We start from the raw sequence: 19,953 nt of genomic DNA on the forward strand, positions 1-19,953 counted from the left end.
TGAGTTGCTACTCTCATCCGCTACGCTTGAAAGTCCCTAAAGACAGTAACAGCGATTAGAAGGTTTAGAAAGGGGTCGGTGGATATGCACGCTAATCGTTGGCATCAAAGAATATTTGAGAAGAAAGCAAAAGAGGGGCAACTGTAATTTTGGCTAGAGGATCTCCCTTGTTCTTCATCATTGTGACTTTAATCTTGCCAACGTAGCGGGCCTGCATTGAATATCAGTGGGTATCTCATGCATACACCCTTAATCATTCTATCTTGTTTCCTTATACCAAGTCCTTTGGCTTTTACCCTTTCTGGGGTCAGCATTGATTACTATAACAAGCTTCATATGAAACTTGCCATAAGAAAAAAATGTGGTAAGATTGGAAACCTCGCTGACTTTGTTGGCTTTGAAGCTGTCCAAATTTCAGTAAAGCCACTGAAACTGACCCTAGGAAGGAGCAATTAGATAGTGCATTGACATGCGAAAACTTTAAGCCCTTCTGGTCTCACATTCAGAATACCAGCAAGCCTGCTCGAATCTCGCCCACTTTTATTATCATCTGTGGACTCGTTTCAGTTATCACATGATTTACTCTGTTATGACTTTCTATCGGGGTACTTTCCAGCTTCTTCTCCACCATAGGTCCCGATCCCGATGGCCTTCCTATACTCTTTTTGCTAAAAACCAATCACTATATTTTCCCCTCCCTCCTATTTGCATCATTTTTACCACCTCTGAGGGTTGCTTCGTGATGGGTTATTCCACAATTTCAACCAATCCCATTTGCTTGCGAAGCACTTCCTCTGTGTGGACTCTCCTACTCATTTCCCGAGCCCTTGAAGAATCCCTAAATGCATACTACTACCAAATGAGTGAGCTGCAAAGGATGCAGATAGAGCATGCAAGAGGCCTAAACCCGACTTAGGTGCTATTGAAAAGGTAGGAGATGTTTTCCTTTGTTCATCCAGTCGCTCTCTATGGTTCTGAGTGTTGGTCGATCATAAAAGACAATGAACGGCGTCTTGCGGTAATGGAGATGAAGATGCTACGTTGGACTAGTGGCGTCACACGTTTACATCACATCCGAAATGAGGATATCCGCGATCGTTATGGGGTTGCACCGATCGTGGAAAAGTTGCGAGAGAGGCGTCTTCGATGGTATGGTCACGCAATTCATGCAAACGAGAATTCACTTGCCAAAATTGGTCTGAACATCGAAGTCGATGGTAAACGACCAAAAGGCAGACCTAAGCAACGGTGGCTTGATACGCTGGATGGGGATTTGAAAGCCTCGAGATTGCACCCAGATCAGGCATTCGATAGAGCCAAATGGCGAAGCCGATCACGACGAGCCGACCCCGCCTGTGAACGGGACAAAGGCTGAAGAAGAAGAAGAAGATTGGACAAATAAAAATTGAGAGGCTAAAGTCAATCATCTAAAATGCAAGTTCTACTATTGGTGGTAGAGAGAACGAACGAGGTTGTCAGTTGAAAGTCGAAACAGATCGGAATTTAGAATCCAAATGAGAGTCAGGATGTAAGGAACTTTTCTGACAGTGCCTTTTACCAAGGCCAATGAGCATCCGGACTAAGGTTCATGAGTTTTCTGGCTCCACCAGCGAAGGAATCGGTTTTCGTTTTTGCCGGCCCCAACACAGTGGATTAAGGACTCATAGAATTTTGTAAGGGACATTTCCGTATCAAAACGATAACATTGAGTAGATGAATAAGCTCCTCAAATTAATGAATTGTGTAGCCCAATTTGTTTCCATGACGATTCTTGGAAAATGGTTATCAAAATTCAAGTCCCTATATAGAACAGATTCTGTTTTTAGTGATTATATTTCTTGTTCATTCTCAGTGGTCAAAGAGATTAGTGAATCACTTGTAGTCGTAACAAATAAAAATTTTGCAAATTGTCCTCTAGGACATAGGCTGAACCTATTTTCCCCCAATTCGCATACTATCTTTTCAGGACCTCCTTTCCTTGTGAGGCTTAAACATTGAGCCCAGACTATACAAAATACAGAAAAAATTCTTCAATATTTATCGTGTGTAATTCCCATTTCCTCGAAATTTTCCAGGCCAACCGGTACCACTGTCTAACAATCCCTGCACACACGAATAGAATATCCTTTTTGCGGTCCCCTATTTCTGTCTGCAATCGCTCTTTGCTACTTTTCTCAAATCTTGTGACATTTTTTCTGCTGCTTGAATAGTGTAGGGCTACTTCTGTTTTCTCTTGCAGATACGCAAGTAGAAAGTCCACATGTGTATATCCTCAATCAACCTCCGACATAGCATGCCAGAACGCTGTTTGCCATTTTAGATGGCACTGGGTTAAATTGATACACACAGTCGTAAAATAGGTGGCTGCAATAGTTTATTCACATGACGTTGGTCTTTAGTATGTGCTTATGTAGTTCCAGGTCTTTCTCTATATCCGCCTGGCATTTCCACGTATCCTGGCCGCAAATCTTAATCCTGCTGAAATGACAGGAAAGGATGTTATATTGTTAGGAACCGTGCAAGTATGGCTCTATGAAATGTTGGAAGCATGGAGCAATGAACGTTGTCCCAGTAGCGCATCACCGGCTGGAGTGAAGAATTTCACTCTTAGCCCCAATTCCCTTCTAGCTGGAGTGAGATTTCCATTGTACATAGTCGGCTCGCTAAGAAAAACTAACGAGGTCTTGGCAATTTACTTTTTTCCCTCGCTTTGTTTCTTATATTCATTGTTTCTAACTTTTTTTATATGGCGTGTCTATCCTTGATTCCAGGTAATGGTACAAAACTGAATTTTCCAGGTGACCTACAGTGCGCGAATTAGAATGTGATGACATCATTTGAAAGGTTGCAAATAAAATAAAACCAAGTCATGATGTGCGAAGTGGTTGAAAACTCTAAAGACCGTTGGGAGTGATGGCATGACGCGCTCGAATTCGATACCGAGCGAAATCCCGAAAAGTTCAGCGTAAAAGTAGCGCAGCGTCATGAAGAGAGAGATACTATTGCACTGGTCGGGGAAGTGGAAGATGCCGCAGATCGGAATGATTTCAGAACTGTATACCGCATCACGAAAGAGCATGCATGTAGTCAGAAATCTTTCGATGATCCTGTGAAGGACGCCAACGATCGACTCCTTATCCACAATGTTGAACAACTGAAGAGGTGGGAAGAACATTTCCCCACGGTTCTTAACCGTATTATATCCGGTGAGGTTCCTCCTCTTCTGGATGAAGAAACTAGTAGCTATTATCAGAGGGACATATGATGGCGCAAAATGTCACGTGCTGCATCGTGGTGAAATCTCAGAGGAATTAAATTGACAACCCTCCGCAAATATCTCGACTACGGTGATGAGATATGGGAGTAACGGAAAGTGAACTTCATTATTACTCTACATCTCAAAGTTTCCATCAATACCTATCTGCGCCGTATCATCGGAGTACATGCCCAGACACTATCTCAAACGAAGAACTTACGAACGAACGAACGAAGAAGGCGGAAGTGGCAGGGGATTGGTCACACATTAAGATGGCCGACGCGTGGATCGCCCCAAGGGCACTCGGCGCAGAACAGTAGAGGACTAGTGCGAGCGTCTCGGGAAGTCGTAGAGGAGCTGAAGGGCATTTCAGGTAACTATGAGCGATGGCACGTGTGTGTGATTGACACGCTACACCCCACCGAGAGCTGAAAGGCAACCATAAATATGATTTGCAAAGTTTTTACTCCATCACATGTGTCAACGTAGAAAATATTGAAGAGGACCAGATATTTGGCAAGGTACAATCTCCCAACCACCTCTTCATATAATCGCAGCCGGTCGCTGGTGCATTGTTTCTGCAGTGCCACATTGTGACATCCAATGATGACTTATCAGTCGGCTTTGTTTGTAACTGTAACTGAACTATGATCAGCAAATCAAGTTAATCCTTTATTGTTCAGATCATAATAGGTCAAGTTTTCGCTCCTGGGCCAGGGAACGTGATCCTGAAATACTTAAGCCTACCGCAACAAATGCAAGGCTATTTTTAAACAATGTATTCTCTCTGCATATCAGTGGGATCTATACTAGGAATACAAGTCTTTTGGTCGATCCATCAATGCCCCAGCCTGTACATAGCACTTTAAAGCCCGAGATCCAAACGTGTGTTATCCGGATAGTTGAGTGGTTAGAGCACAAGGCTGTCGTACGGAAGGTTGCGGTTGAAATGTCACTGGTGGCAGTGGAATTTGTATCGTGATTTGACGTCGAACATCAGTCGACTCAGCTGTGAATGAGTACCTAAGTCAAATCAGGGTAATAATCCTGCGGCGAGCGCAATGCTCACCACATTGCCTTCTACAGTGGTACTGTAGTGCCCCGTTATATTCTTGAATGAAGTACTCTAACACACTTCAAGGCCCTGATCCAATATGGATTGTTGCGCCAACGATTATTATTGTTATCCAAACGTGTCAACTTTGAGGTGGCTAACTAATGCATGGCGGGGGATGTTAACACGAATCGACTCTACGTTTCTAACTTGGCCAGGTTACCGATTGTTATAGCTCTTGTGCGCACCAGGATCTTGAATAGGCTCTGAGAGCATTTGACGTTGGTGACGAGTATTTGCTTTCATCAATGGTAGACCATGCATAAGCTTAGCTTGTCACGGGAATCTGATGAGCAGAACATGATCTGCGAGAGTAACGGACCCAGCACCTATCCGTCGGTGTCATAAAGGAGCTTTCTATTCATAAAATAGTCCTTCATCTTCTTCTTTTTCTTCAGCCTTTGTCCCGTTCACAAGCAGGGTCAGCTCGTCGTGATCGCCTCATTATTTGGCTCTATCAAATGCTGGATCTGGATGCAATCTCGAGGTTCAGTGTATCCATCCACCGTTGTTTCGGCCGGCCTTTTTTTGGTCGTTTACCATCGACTTCGATGTTCAGACTAATCTTGGCAAGTGAAGTTTCTTTAGCGCCAATTACGTGAACATACAATCGAAGACGCCTCTCTCGCAATTTTTCCATGTTCGGTGCAACCCCGTATCGATCACGGATATCTTTATTTCGGATGTGAGCAAAACGTGTCACGCCATCAGTCCAGCGCAACATCTTCGTCTCCATTACCGCAAGACGCCGTTCATTGCCTTTTATAGTCGACTAATACTCAGAATCATAGAGAGCGACAGAACGGACGAAATTGTGATAAATTTTAAAATTGAGATGTTCGTTGTTACTTTCATCTTGAAAGTCCTGGAGGTTTAACGTGAGTACCTGCCGTGTAGGCATAATCCCACGGTCCTCTTCGGACGCGGATTGATTTTGGGACCACAATCAGAGCCCCGCCACGCAAGCACAGCGGTCCTGGTTTAATATGAGCGCAGGCTCAGCATTCATACTAGTGGATGCGAGGCCTATCTAACACCTCTGCCGCAACTAAGGGGTACGGCGCCCGAGTTGTACAGCGCAACTCAACGCTTGAGCTCCAAGGAGCTCTGCCCGCGATGTAGGCATAACCACAACCACCATGAAACTCCCACTAGGGGGCCAACCGCAGATAACCGAGCCAAGAACACATCCTCCAGGAATTCTCCTAGAGCATATGCTCTCAGAGGGCCATCCCGGTTCCCATGGTACCAGGTAACCTCCGGTGAGGCTTCGTGGCCGAAGCCACTTCAGATGAGTCCCTTGCAAACTCGGGTCTGATCGCCCTCCTCGAGTACGTGGGGACGGATGATACTTTGATCACAAAGAACACCACCTGTGGAACGCCATCTCATCCAGGTTGCTTTAAAGGGTGAAACAATTTCATTCCGCAGTTCTCCATTGGTCGGCCGAAACAAGGTGGCTTGATACGCTGGATGGGGATTTAAAAGGCTCGAGATTGCATCCAAATCAGGCATTTGATAGGGCCAAATGGCGAAACCGATCACGACGAGCCGACCCCGCTTGGGAACGAGACAAAGGCTAAAGGAAAAGAAGAAGATGAAGGACTATTTTATGAATAGAAAGCTCCTCTATGACACCGACGGATAGGTGCTGGGTCCATTACTCTCGAAGATCATGTGCTGCGCAGCAGATTCCCGTGATGAGTTAAGTTTATCGACTACGCAGCCAAAACTACAATTATGATAGTGGACAAACATCTATGGGATGTTGTCTGTGCATGCGAGACATAGATCCGGCTGATACAGGATCGGTTGGTATCATATGGGTTAGAGTTAGCGTGGCATAAGACTGCTAGTGCATTCCAAGAAACGCCAGACGAAGCAGCTTTTGTAGTTGCGGGAATACCCGTTGACATTTCGACTGAAGAGAGACGAAGGTTATACATCTAGAAATTACGCGGCGACCATAACGCCGGAGATCAATAATTAGAGCAAAGGGCGCGCACAATCAGGGTGTGGCGGGAACGTTGGGATAATTCCCACAAGGAGGTGGACGCACAGGCAGGCACTTGACTCAGTTTCTGACTTGACGGGCATGGTGGATAGCGCATGTCTATTCTTCGTTTTGGACATTATGATTCTTCCTTCAGTCCTAAATGTCTAAATGAATGCGGGGACCCTGAGCACATACTCTTCGTGTGGCCGAGATTTTTAAATGAAATGGAGCAGCTTGAACTTCTATTTAGGAGACCCTTAGATTGGGATACAGCTAGTGGCACCATACACTGTATTTCAAGAAAAATGCTCTGATAATAAGAATCGGTGGTCATGTCATCTCTAGGCCAAATACCTGGGAGCCAAGGTCTTAGAATACGCATGTCGCCGCGTTACTGTAGCCTTGCGGAAATGTTTCTGAGTATCAACAGGGCGAAACACAATCATAATTTCTTGGTTGGAGTGGTGTAACTCGTTCTACTATACGGGTTACTTGCTAGCCAGAGACATTTACGAACACTCAGAGTTGGACCCAACCAGGAGAGCCTAGAGAGACGACGACGGTGGTTTGAGTCACAAGTGTGTCGCTCTAGGATGGATATTCTCACAGTGTTCATATCTAAAAATCGTACATCTCAGTGCAGAAAATGAAAAGCATGGCATTTCCACTTCTAGTTAACGGGTGCTCAGAGGTGGCAGCGAGGAAGGCGGGGCAGCAACCCTGTCAGCCAAATCAAAACCAGGTGGCCGGGGGAGAAACCCCATACTGGTGGTATCGGGAGGCTTTCTGGCCGTGGTGCAGTAGGCAAAAGCTCAAAAGTCTCATCTGAAGTGACAGTAGGTCACGAAACCTTACCAGAGGTATATCGGTACCATCGGTACGAGAAATACCGGAATCATTGATATAGCCTTAAAAGGTCTGTACGGAAAATCAGATGCGATTGCTACAACTAGCTTTGTCCCGAAGCTCAAGTGACGTACGAATTAAGGCCTGACGGCTGGCAAAGAGGCATTATCTGTGCCATGTATAAAAAGGGGGATATCACTGCTGAGTACCATCTATAAGATATTCTCCTCTATCTTGCTAGGCCGGATAGCCCCATACGCACAGAACATCATTAGTCCATACCAAAGAGGCTTCACTCCAGGCAAATCAGCAAGAGATCAGATTTTCTCTGCGCGGCAAGCGATGACTGTTAGAATATAGACATCAGTTGCACCATCTTTTCATCGGCTTTAAAGCCGCCTATGACAACATAGCTAGGGTAAGACTGTACATGGCGACAAGGGACTTCGGTATCCCGACGAAATTGATAAGACTGATTAAGTTGACCCTCACCAATGTGCGAGGCCAGATAAAAACAGCATGATCATTCTCTAGACCATTCAATATCAACAACGGTCTAAAACAAAGGGATGTCCTATCATGCGTCCTCTTTAACATGGCCCTGGAAGAAGTGATCCACGCTGCAAGAGGTTAATTTAAGATGCAGCATCCCCTTCAAGTCCTCCCAATTACTGTCCTAAGTAGACGATATTGACATTATGGGAAAAACGACCCGAGATGTACAGTCTACCTTCATCCAGATCGAGCAGGCGTTGATTGGTACGAGATCCCGGGATGCGCATTAATGAAGGTAAGACGAAGTACATGGTGGCAACCTCAGCATCAAGAACCAAAGAACGAATAACACCAAATCGCACCTGGCCAAACGAAAAGAATAAAGATAGGAGACTATAACTTGGAGACCTTTGAAAAATTTCCCCTATCTAGGGTTGAAAATCACAACCGATAGCAGCTATGATGATGAAATCCGTACACCGTTCTTGGCTGCCAACAGAGCCTATTTCAGTTTACAAAAACTGTTCCACTCGGAATGTCTCACCTCAGGGTCAAAGCTCTTATTGTACAAGACAATAATCTTGCCAGCCCTCATGCATTCCTCGGAAGCTTGGGTTCTTAGTAAGAAAAATTGCGAACTCTTGGCCGCGTTCGAGAGAAGAATCCTCCGAAGAATTTTTGGCCCCCTACATGAGGATGGACGATTCCGTAGCCTACACAATGACGAAATCTATGAGCGATACCATGACTGTCAGGTTGTGGATAAAATCCGGCTCAATAGGTTACGGTGGGCGGTCACTTAATCCGTATGGATGAAGATGATCCCACCCGGAAAGTCTATAAGGGCAATATCTATGGTAGAAAAAGAAGACGAGGCAGACCCTGCCTAAGATGGAGCGATGGCGTAGGTCAGGACGCCAGACAGTTTTTAGGGATATCGAATTGGTAGACCTCGGCGCAAAACCGGGACGTCTGGAGTTCCTTATTAAGGTAGGCCTAGACCGGGTACCGGTTGTTGCACCATTGATGATGATGATCAGAACTAAAATTTTAATTGGGAGCTTTCTCTTCCCCACTCTCTTCTAACCCGCAAACATCACATTAGTACAGAGGCGCATTGCCCAAAACAATACCTGAGAATTCCAAGGCGAGGTGGAAACGCCAAATGGGCAGGTGACGCAGGAGATTAAAATTTCGTTGTGTCGTGAATTTTATGGCTCTACGCGTAGGGTGGGGGCGTTAATTCTTTTGCGTTGATTTTGCGCTCACATTTTATATTACAATAGGGACGGGTGATGTTCCCTGCTGGTTAAATTTTTGGTTCCAGGGCGAACCCATATGTCGGTAAAAGGGCATGTAAAGTGTTGCTAAATGACACGGGGGAACTGAAGTGTTTAAAGGAATTTAGCGGCTGTTTCTTGTCTATCGATGAGCAAACGCGGTACGGATACTCAGGCGAAATCAAATCGGTCGAATCCTATCGAGACAAATATCAGCATTTCTACCGTTAAGTAAATCCTGAAAACAACTCCCAAATCTACTGCTGATCGTGGTGCGGCCAATGTGGTTAAATGTTCGTAACCAATCAGTCAAAACCTAACTGACCTTGTGGCTAAGATAGGTCATAATGAATGCCCTGTGCCACGAATGACGAGCCGGTGTAGCTTGCAGGAATATATAAACTTTCTACCTCAATCCTCCGATCATATGTCTGAGCATATTGCTGTCAGAGCCCACTCTGGCGATCACCTATCATGATTACAATCACATCGAGAGTCAGGAAATATTCAATTGTGATGCCTCTTAAACTGAACTGCAATCTCGTCAAGTTAAGATCTCGTCGAAAACTGATTCTTAGGTCAAAAGGGCGAACCTTGCAGTAGCCATCACGGACACCGTATTCGTGACTATACTATTAGACTTGCCGGAGTACTACAGCGCACTGTCACAAGAGGGAAAAGTGTATTCTCCAGAGGCGCACCATCTCACTCTACTTAGGCTCAGGAATACAGAATAAATAGGTGCCCGAATTTCATTTGAGATTCGAGGGATTCCTAAGTCAGTCACCCTCTTAATGGCGGACCGGACCAGAAATAGGTGCCGGCTAAATTCATCTAGACTTCATTTTTCTTGTGCTCACCCTAAATTTTCTTGCCATCAGTGACATTCAGGATACCGGGATGACCCAGGGGTAACAGCACTAAGCCTTTGTAATGAAAATCCTCGTGTCAAATCTCACCGGTGGCAGAGGGTCGTATCTGGATTTTGAACGAGAATTCACTTGCCAAGTCTGAACATCGAAGTGGATGGTAAACGACCAAAAGACAGGCCGAAACAACACTGATTTAAAAGTCTCGAAATTGCATCCAGATCAGGCATTCGATAGAGCTAACTGGCGAAACCGATCACGACGAGCCGACCCCGCTTGTGAACGGGACAAAGGCTGAAGAAAAGGAAGAAGAAGAAAAAGAAGTGGACTTAACTATGAGTCAAATCAGAGTGATAATCCCGATCGACTTGAACACTGATCGCACTACCTCCATGTGTATCTAGATTTCGAGACCATACAAAATTGAATGTGGTCTAGAAAATCAAGATTCAAATTAGGTCGCTGCGTCACCGGCATTAGTTGACTACCAAAGGTCCGGTTTATGCTTCCATTGGGCCTGGCATATGGAATTGGGTTCTAGTTAAGTAGCTGACAAAGGGGGGAAAGTAGCTCCAGAAATAAGTGCTTATAAGGTAAATAAAGGGTATTTGTAAAAAGGATAAGCTAGTTGCTTAACTTTAACGCTGGAGTTCCTCGTCGTCAAAAAGTGAGTGGTCTAACCAGAAGCCCCAAAATTAAAATAACAGAAATGGAACTAAAAAACCCAAAATTCTTTCGATTAGGATTTCCATAACTAGCTGAATTCCCTGAAGGTGCACATAATGCGTCTGGAAGTCCATCAGATGGTCCTATCAAATGTTGCTCGTTATTTGACACATCACAATACTTGAGAAGCGCTTCCTCAAAAAGGTACCTGAACTAAACGTTACTCAGTTTCCTTAAATATCCTTAGAATGTGTGAATACGCTATTGATTTGCTTGTGTATACCAAATTTTTTCCAATTTTTTTTCGCCTTATGAGAGAATGACAGATTTTTAAAAAATGTTTGCACAGAAGGATATATGGGTGACAGCAGTCCTATATACTTTTGCTCCAATAAACGATTTAGCTGCAACCAATCTAATTATAATCGAACATTCCATCATCCTGTATCTGAAGTACCCCACTGAAAACTTCAATAGAGAGGCTCATTCATCTGCAAACCCGATACTCGCGACTGTCAACCTCTTTAGAATTTTCAGTAACTTATAGTTAGTAGAGGGGCAAACACACTATTCACATCGTAATCAACTCAAATATGTACATAATATACAAACCTCCAGATGTCCCCAACCATCTGCATTCATTTTAGCGGCCTCCACACTACCTTTAGCACCCATTTTTCTGTAATGGTTGTTGTCGTCTGTGCGGTTTCAATTTTCGGAAGAAGTAACGATGGAGCGGGTTCCGAAAGTCAAGAGAAGAGCAAACGGAGCGACGCAAATAGTCCTATCCAATTTGCAGGGTCTACGCCTATGTCGAAATGCTTCCTTGGATTCCCTTGAAGAATCCTCCTCAACCGTCGAACGGAGTCACTTGACTTTTGTTTACACGACGAACTGATGATGTTAGAATTCACTCGCGAAACTTTTGGACTATCCTCAGTGACACCGATAGCCAGGCGATGCAAATTTCAATGGAAAATTAGCGAAGAACAACTTAAAGTAGGACTCATCGACTCCTTTAAAGAAAAAAACCTGATCCTTTTTACAGATGTGTATTATATGAAGTCGAATACATTGAAGCCGCTCTCAGATGTTTTTGCTCTCCACAGGCGCGCTCTTGCCTCTTGGCACATCCGAAATTGTACGTTCCAATTTTGACTCCCCCTGACGTCCCAACTCACTGGAATATTTAGGTTGTGCTACAGCTCCGGCTCCGTCCGTGTCTCTGCTCGACTGGTGCTATGCGTCAAACACACCCACTTCTCGAATTGATTTTGGAAAATTTCTTCACAGAATGAAACCTCGAATTATGGGAAATGTCGTCTTCAGGAAAATCTCAGCTACATCAGTTTTTCCCCGAAATAGTTCACAGAATCCTTGCAACCGGGGATAGGCACCTACGAAGCAAATTCCAGCGGAGAATCAAAGGGAGTTTGATATGGTTAATAACTGCCGGTTGGCGAGAAAAACTACCCGCTTACGAGGATATTCAAAAAATGATATTTCACTGTTGCTTTAAGCACCATGGGAGAGACTCTCCGCGCTCAGTTGATACCAAACTCGTATTCCGGTCGCGGAACTGAATTCACAAAACAATTAAACCACATTCGCTTCAGTCCAGGGTACCACTTGATTTGTAATTAAATAGGGGCTGGAATTGCACTGGTTGTCAGGACTTTACTTACTCCCAAATTAGTTACTGTTCACGACTGATTCCTGCGAAAAAGGGTGGCCCGAATTCCAAATCGATCTCAATATTCGCTTTTGCCTAATCTAAACCGTAAGCACACCTAATAAATTCCACCACTGAATCTCATACACACAGGACCTCCGAAATCAGACAGGATAATCCACAGTTCACGAAAAGTTCAAGCGGCCCCAGAATGGCCCAAGTCGAGTAAGCGCTCGCCGAATTTCGTCTAGTTTGGTAGATTTTCTTGGAGAATAACCGTAAAACCAGACACATCCGATAGAGTATTTATTAAAATTTTTAAATCCAACAACGGAAGGACAGCAATACGGATAAAACTGTTCATTTACACACGAATTTCGTCAGCACAGTGATTAGATGCCGCACGACAACGACGATAGCGAAGTGAAATTTGCAGGCAGCTTCTCCAGGAGCAGCCAGAAAATGAGATGGGTTTTCCAGAAAAAGAAGAAGAACAGAAACAAACAGCAACAACAAAAACAACAACATCTGTAGTATGCCGAAAGTCCTACGCTCAGCGAATTCAAGCTTTCCTGGATCGATATCCAGAGATAGCTGCCTTACCACGAATTCAAGGGGGGTGTGCAGGGATAAAAATTAGATTTTCCAGTTGTGGTCCACCCCGCAGCCTCCAAACTCGTGAGGCTCTCCGCCCGACGAGATGCCGGGATGGAGCTGATTGGAACTTAACGAAATCTGGCCAGAGAAAAGCCCAATATCCTCAATTAACTATAAAATGTCCTGCTGTTTATGACGTGCAGGGTTTGTGGGTTTTTGTCTGAGATAAAGTTTACATTCTAAGTTTTTTGCATCCTTTTTGCGGTGGGAGGGCATTTCCACACAGGATTCATGACTCGGAAGTGCCTAAACCGATGGTAGGTACGAAACCCGTTTAATCCTTTTGCGAGTACAACTCAACTTGACGCAAATACTTCATACAAGTCCATTCATTATGGGAACTATTAATAAATAATTTCCAATTCCGGAAGCAAGTGCGCAAGGACACGAGTCGGCGCCCAGCATCCACCGACTGACGGGAAGAGCTCATGCATCACTCTAGAGTAAATGACAGCTAAACACTCTCATCTCAACTGTGGTACTCGACGCTCTTCACATCTGTCGGCAAGGATGCTCTCATCTTCGCGCCGAGTGTGTATCCGCAAGGTGTATCCATGAAAGGATGTTGCACTTTCTCTCGCGCTTTCTCCAGATATTCTGTGTTTATATCTTAAGCCAAATTCCCATATGTTTTCATCGTCAAATTTCACATTGTGACTGGAAGTTGACGAAACTTCAGGAAGATCCTTTCACCAGAAGAGAAGCCACGGTTAAGGGATGCTGAACGGCGGAGAAGCTGGGAGAGAGCCATGGGAAATTGTTTACCTTTTGTCGACTGACGGTGTGCGACTCTTCTACTGCATATGCCGTTCAATTTCGCAATCGTCGCGGTCGACGCTCATATGGGCAACCAAATTACGGGAAAATGTTGGTAAAACTGGGACAGCATTTAAAGGAGCACCGAAGGAATTAAAGGCGTAGTTTGACGTCCGAGCGAAAGGAGATGCGAATGTGTTTGAGTTATTTTGGGGCTGCTCAAGGAAGGGAGGGTTGCATGAATGCGAATGGGAACATGTCTATTACTATAGCACATACAAATGAAATGAAATGAGTGAGCATAAAAAGTGCAATTTGTAACCCAGAATTACTGCTTTTTCCAAAACAAAACTAAGGATACAAATCAGGTCAGGAGCCGAAATTATTCATTAATCTACGCTTACACCGCTCATTGCTAACAAGGTCTAGCATAAAATTAACTTTATTTCGTATTCCAGGATTCAAAGGATGGAATGATCTTTGACTTATCTTCCTATCCTCCTGACGTAGGTGATATCTATTCATAATTTGGAAAGTAGCTCCACCAGTCATATGCAATTAGCTGTAAGTTCCTCTATGACGTAGCAAAAAATCCTTTCTTGGCAGAATCACTTTGAAAAATAAACATTTTTCCAAAAATCTTGAAAACTTAAGGATTAAGGTGTTCACATCCAAAGGAATGCCCTGATGGATATACTTTTAGGAATGAAGCCTTTTGTCCTGAGGGTCTGCAATGAAATCTAAGAAAAAGTCTTCTCAAATTGCATTGGAACCGGCAAACACAAAAGAAACTAATGCTTTAAAACCTGACTGCCCTCGTTTTCTTTTAAACATCCTGGGCATAGCGAAGATTACATTTATTTCAAATGAGATCTTCACCGGATTCTCTTCGGGAAAGGTTGAAGTTTGCCAAGTTTGCGCCGAGAGCCGCGCTGTCCCTCAATAGGAAGGAAGCAAACCAGAGCAGCATTCCTTTCCCTTGGACAACATACACGAGAATGCTAGCTAAAGATGAAAATTAAAAAACACGGCTCGAACGCGTGCGTAGAGCCGTAAATCTCCGGACCGGAGTGCCGCGATCAAGGGGTGAAAACTTCACGACGTATCACAGCCTCAATCGTTGATTTCCCTGCCTCAGTTTTTCCCAGTTCCCTTCCTTTCTCGACATCCTCAGGCCATTATTTGAGAGGATGTCCCTATATGTGTGAGTTTTGCGGGATCAATGAGAAGGATCTTTCACCCCTCGATCGCGGCAGTCGGGTTCGGAGGTTCGAGGCTCCACGCGCACGTTCGAACCGTTTTTTCGTGATTATTCTGTGAAAAATTAACATTGCCTTCCTCATACTTTACCTCCAGGTCAATGGAGCTCTGCTGAGGTTGACCTGCTGGCCCATGGCACTGGCTGACAATGGCATGAGTCCACGAGGAAAGATCCTGTGGGTTGGGCTGATCCAAGACTCGAGGCTGTCATTAACAGTTTTTCGTCTTTCAATTCGGAGGGCTTAGGGCGTACAAGTCTGACGACACACGCCATCGATGTCGGGAATAATAAATCGATCAAAAAGGGACACTTCTCAGTCTCTCCCGACGTAGAAAAGCTCCTCTACGAAGAGATTGATTGCCTTGACGCGCGTAAGGTAAAGGATCCTTATCCTTTACTGCTTTTCAACCGTTTCGCGAAGGCAAGATTTATTACGCGTCTAGATTTTAAAGATGCCTTCAGGCAAATTCATCTGGATGAGGCGTCTAAGAATAAGGCTGCCTTCACCGTTCCAGGGCGACCACTGTATCAGTTCGTGGTCATGCGGTTTGGGCTCTACAATGCAGCTCAAACCATCAAGCGACTGATGGAAAAGTCATCACTGCCCACTTACGCTGTCAGGTTTTTATCTATCTAGATGACATGCTACTCATCACAGAGACTTTCAGCCAGTATTTCTGCTCATGAGCAAAGTGGCTCCCTGTATGAGACATTATCGGCAACGGGACGATTTGTACCGATCTTGACAAGATGCATGTCATCAAAGATTTTCCGCGCCGAAAACCGTCAAACAACTACGGCGGTTTCTTGGAATATGTGGGTGATATGAATAACAGAGATATTTCAGAAGAAGCGTCAGTTTTGCTGGTCTGAGGAAGCCATCTCGACCTTCGATGCTCTGAAAACGGTGGTCAAAGGGTAGTATAGGTCCCGGGGCGAAACGTGGATTGGTACCCACGCTGGAGCATAAAACCTGGGAAATGCCTGCTGAACCAACACCAACAGCTCTATTACCAAACCCTATCTCCACCTCCACGTGGTGACCGCTGGGAGCTCTTTCTTAACGAAAAGCTGCAGACGGAGAAGGATGAAGGCGAGTCTCCCGCGCCTAAAAACGGGACAAATTGTACCAACTGATCCTCCAGGTTGGGGGTTGGGTAGGGCTGACAACCCTACACGGAAAACAACTTGTTATGAAGCCACAACAGGAGCCTCGGACAGGACGGATTTTAAAACGACGGACCCGGCAACGACAACGGATAAACGATTTGCGCATTTTCTCATGGAACGTGCGCTCCCTGTACAGAGATGAAGCTGATGAGCAGCAAGCCGATACCCTGTCCCAATATAGGGCTGATATAACAGCGTTGCAAGAGATGCGATGGGCAGGGACCGGTTTCCTGGAGAAGAGCCACTACACCATATATTATAGCGGTCATCCAGTAAACCATGTGCTCGGAGTAGGTTTCTTAGTCGGCCAAAACATGAAACCTGCTGTTATCGGGTTTGAAAACATAAGCGAAAGGCTATGCACTCTGCGCTTGCGAGGCAAGTTTAGAAATATAAGCCTCATAAATGTTCACGCCCCTACAGAGGAGACTGCAGAGTCGGAGAAGGATACCTTCTACGAGGCAGTAGAACGAACCCTCGAAGCCTGTCCCAGATATGATATCAAAATCATACTTGGGGATTTTAACAGCCAAGTAGGGAAATAGCCAGTATTCAGGCGATACTTTGGCTCCCATAGCTTACACGAGAAAATAAATGATAACGGACTGTGGACTATTCAATTAGCAGGGTCACACGAAATGGTCGTTGGAAGTACCTGGTTTGCGCGGAAAGCGGTCCACAAACATACGTGGGCCTCTCCAGACGGGACCACTTTCAACCAAATTGACCATGTGTTGATCGAACGCCGCCACCTCTCAGCCTTGATGAATGTCAGAACATATAGGCTCGGATCATTATCTCGTTAGCTCGGTGCTCCGAGCTCGAATAACAATACCACCTAGAATCCCCTCTGACAATCAGGTGAGAGTGAACACTGAAGCCATCCACAACACAACCCTCCGCGACACCTATAAAAGGGAAATGGATGCCGCAATAACCGCAGTCAACAGAGGACCTGGAGATGAAGCATCAAGAAATGATCTTCGCAATCACCTGAAGAACGTTATCATGGATACGGCCACAAACATACTTGGCCCCAGCCGCAAAAGGAGTCGGAACCGCTGATTTGACGTTGAATGCAAGCTAGCAACGGAACGGAAGAATGCCGCATACCGAGTAATGTTTCATTCTCAAAAAACGCGGGCACGCGCAGAGACTTATCACGAACTCCGTCGAGCGGAGAAGTGACTTCACAGACGGGAAAAGGAAGTCTGGGAGAACCAACAAGTCTGTGAACTAGAAAAGTACAGAGAGCAACCGCACCAGGCGCGGAAGTTTTACCAACAAGTCAGGAGGATGAAGCCTTATCTACCTCGATGCTCATCCTGCCGAGACAAAGAGGGAAATCTGATTTCCGACAGAATGGGCATATTAGAGCGATGGGTTGAGTAGTTTGATGAGCTACTGAACAACCAGAACATCGGCGAGTTGGAAGTCCCACCAACTGAAGACGACGGACAAATACTGCCACCACCAAGTTTAGGACAAACAGTTCGTGCAATTCATCGGCTAAAAAATCATAAGTCACCAGGAGCCGATGGAATTACAGCCGAATTGGTTAAATATGGAGGCGACCAGTTACACCAAGTGGTTTATCAACTTGTGCTCAAGGTATGGGACAGCGAATCAATGCCTGATGATTGGCAACGAGGCATTATCTGTCTCATACATAAAAAGGGAGATATCACACAGCGCAGCAACTATAGAGGTATCACGTTGCTGAGTACCATCTATAAAATATTCTCCACTATCTTGCTAGGCCGGATAGCCCCATACGCTCAGAACATCATTGGCCCATATCAAAGAGGCTTCACTCCAGGCAAGGTTGTCAGCCAACAGAACCTATTTCAGCTTACACAAACTGTTCCGCTCGAAACGTCTCACCATAGAGTCAAAGCTCTTACTGTACAAGACAATGATCTTCCCAGTCCTCATGTATTCCTCGGAAACTTGGGTTCTTAGCAAGAAAAATTGCAATCTCGTGGCCGCGTTCGAGAGAAGAATCCTCCGAAGAAGTTTTGGCCCCCTACATGAGGATGGACGATTCCGTAGCCTACACAACGACGAAATCTATGAGCGATACCATGACGGTCCGGTTGTGGATAAAATCCGGCTCAATAGGTTACGGTGGGCGGGTCACTTAATCCGTATGGATGAGGATGATCCCACCCGGAAAGTCTATAAGGGCAATATCTATGGTAGAAAAAGAAGACGAGGCAGACCCTGCCTAAGATGGAGCGATGGCGTAGGTCAGGACGCCAGACAACTTTCGGGGGGATATCGAATTGGTGGACCTCGGCGCAAAACCGGGATGTCTGGAGTTCCTTATTAAAGCAGGCCTAGACCGGATACCGGTTGTTGCGCCGTTGATGATGATGATGATCAATATTTCGGGATATAGCCTAGAGAGGATGTCAATCTTCCTTCGGTTTAGGCAGCTCCCCACCTCACTGACACTCCCGCCCATTCTGAATATTGCCCTCCTTGCCTGCATCTGCATGTGCAGATGGAGAGGGATTAATTCCAGAAGGACCTCCAGGGATGCTGTTGGGCATGTCCTTATTGCCCCACTGATACACACGCAAGCCAGTCCTTCACCTGGTGTAATTCCTTGGCTTGTGTACTGAGTTCGGTTCTTTCTGCCCAGATTACCGCTCCATAGGTAATCATTGGCCTTACTATTGCAGTATATATCCAAAGTAGTATCTTCGTGCTGCAACCCCATTTTTTTCCTGCTATGCCTCGTGGCTTTCCGACAAGTGTTTCCGACATCTGTCTTCTAGAGTAATTTTTGGTCTAACGTAATTCCCAAATATTTGGCCTCCGTTTCTCATTTCACCTCCATATCATGTAATCTTATGGCTCTCTGGTGATCAAGCTTACATCTCCTGGTGAGTGGTACTATGCTGGTTTTGGCTGGATGGATCCGCAGTCCCACCTTCCCGCACCAGGCACTAGCAACCCTTAGTCCAGTTTGGATTCTATCACATAGGGTACCTTCATATTTGTCCTTACAGATGAAAACAATGTCATCTGCATAACCCTGGACCTGTATTCCAGTATTTGTTAGTACGTCCAGGAGTTCGTCCGCTACCATACTCCACATAAGCGGCGATGTGGACAACCTTGAGCAGTGTTCATGATAATAGAATTTGTACCTGTCGGTACTTCTATTTGCCTACTTTCTAGCATTTTGCCCACCCAGAAAGCCAGAGTGTTTCCCACTGCCTTGCAGCTGAAGGCATCTTGTATCTCTGTGTGCGATGTGTTGTCGAATGCTCCTTCGATATCCAAAAACGCACACAGTGCTATTTCTTTTGTTCCTATGGCATCCCGTAATACATCTGTCAGCTGATGCAGAGCAGTTTCAGTTGACTGTCCTGCCCGGTAAGCGTGTTTACAGTGACGTTAGCTCTAATATAGTTTTCTATGACCTTCTCCACCGTTTTCAGTACGAACGATGTTAGGCAAATTGGTCTGAAAGATTTAGGGTGAGAAGGATCCTTTTTACCGGCTTTCGGAATGAAGACCACTTTTGCTCGTTTCCATGCCCTCGGTATGTATCCCAGTGCTATACTTCCTCTAACCACCCTCAGAAGAGACTCTAAGATGATTCCTAGGCCTCTCTGGATTAGTCCTGGGAAAATGCCATCTACTCCGGGTGATTTCAGTGGTTTAAAAGTTCCCACCTCATCCTAGCTTCTGAGCATACCTCTTTTGCTAGTTCTCTATGGGGTAACAGAAAATCCTTTTTTCCGGAATCAATTTGAAAAACGAACTTGTTTTTCAAAAATGTTGAAAGCTTAGAGGTTTTGGGTATTCACACCAGATGAACGCCCTGGTGGGTATACTTTTAGGAATAAAGCCATTTGTCATGAGGTTCGGAAAAGAAATCTAAGAAGAAGTCTTCTTAAG

General features: G+C 45.1%; 1 protein-coding gene across 2 annotated transcripts in view; it reads right to left on the bottom strand.

Moving 5' to 3' along the window:
- Positions 1–12,586, bottom strand: part of LOC119650456 — a 95,171-nt gene extending 82,585 nt beyond the window's left edge. The window contains exons 1-2 of one of the 2 annotated variants that reach the window (XM_038053312.1): positions 11,596–12,586; positions 11,135–11,538 (exon numbers count right to left, since the gene is read on the bottom strand). In XM_038053312.1, coding sequence (XP_037909240.1) covers positions 11,135–11,197 — 63 coding nt within the window. In that variant the 5' untranslated portion in view covers positions 11,198–11,538; positions 11,596–12,586. Of the gene's footprint in view, positions 1–11,134 lie in introns of both variants that reach the window. The other variant, XM_038053311.1, reaches the window with a different exon arrangement.
- Positions 12,587–19,953: the final 7,367 nt, after the last annotated feature.

The sequence above is a fragment of the Hermetia illucens genome, chromosome 2 (assembly GCF_905115235.1).
Source record: "Hermetia illucens chromosome 2, iHerIll2.2.curated.20191125, whole genome shotgun sequence".
Taxonomy (NCBI): Eukaryota; Metazoa; Arthropoda; class Insecta; order Diptera; family Stratiomyidae; genus Hermetia; species Hermetia illucens.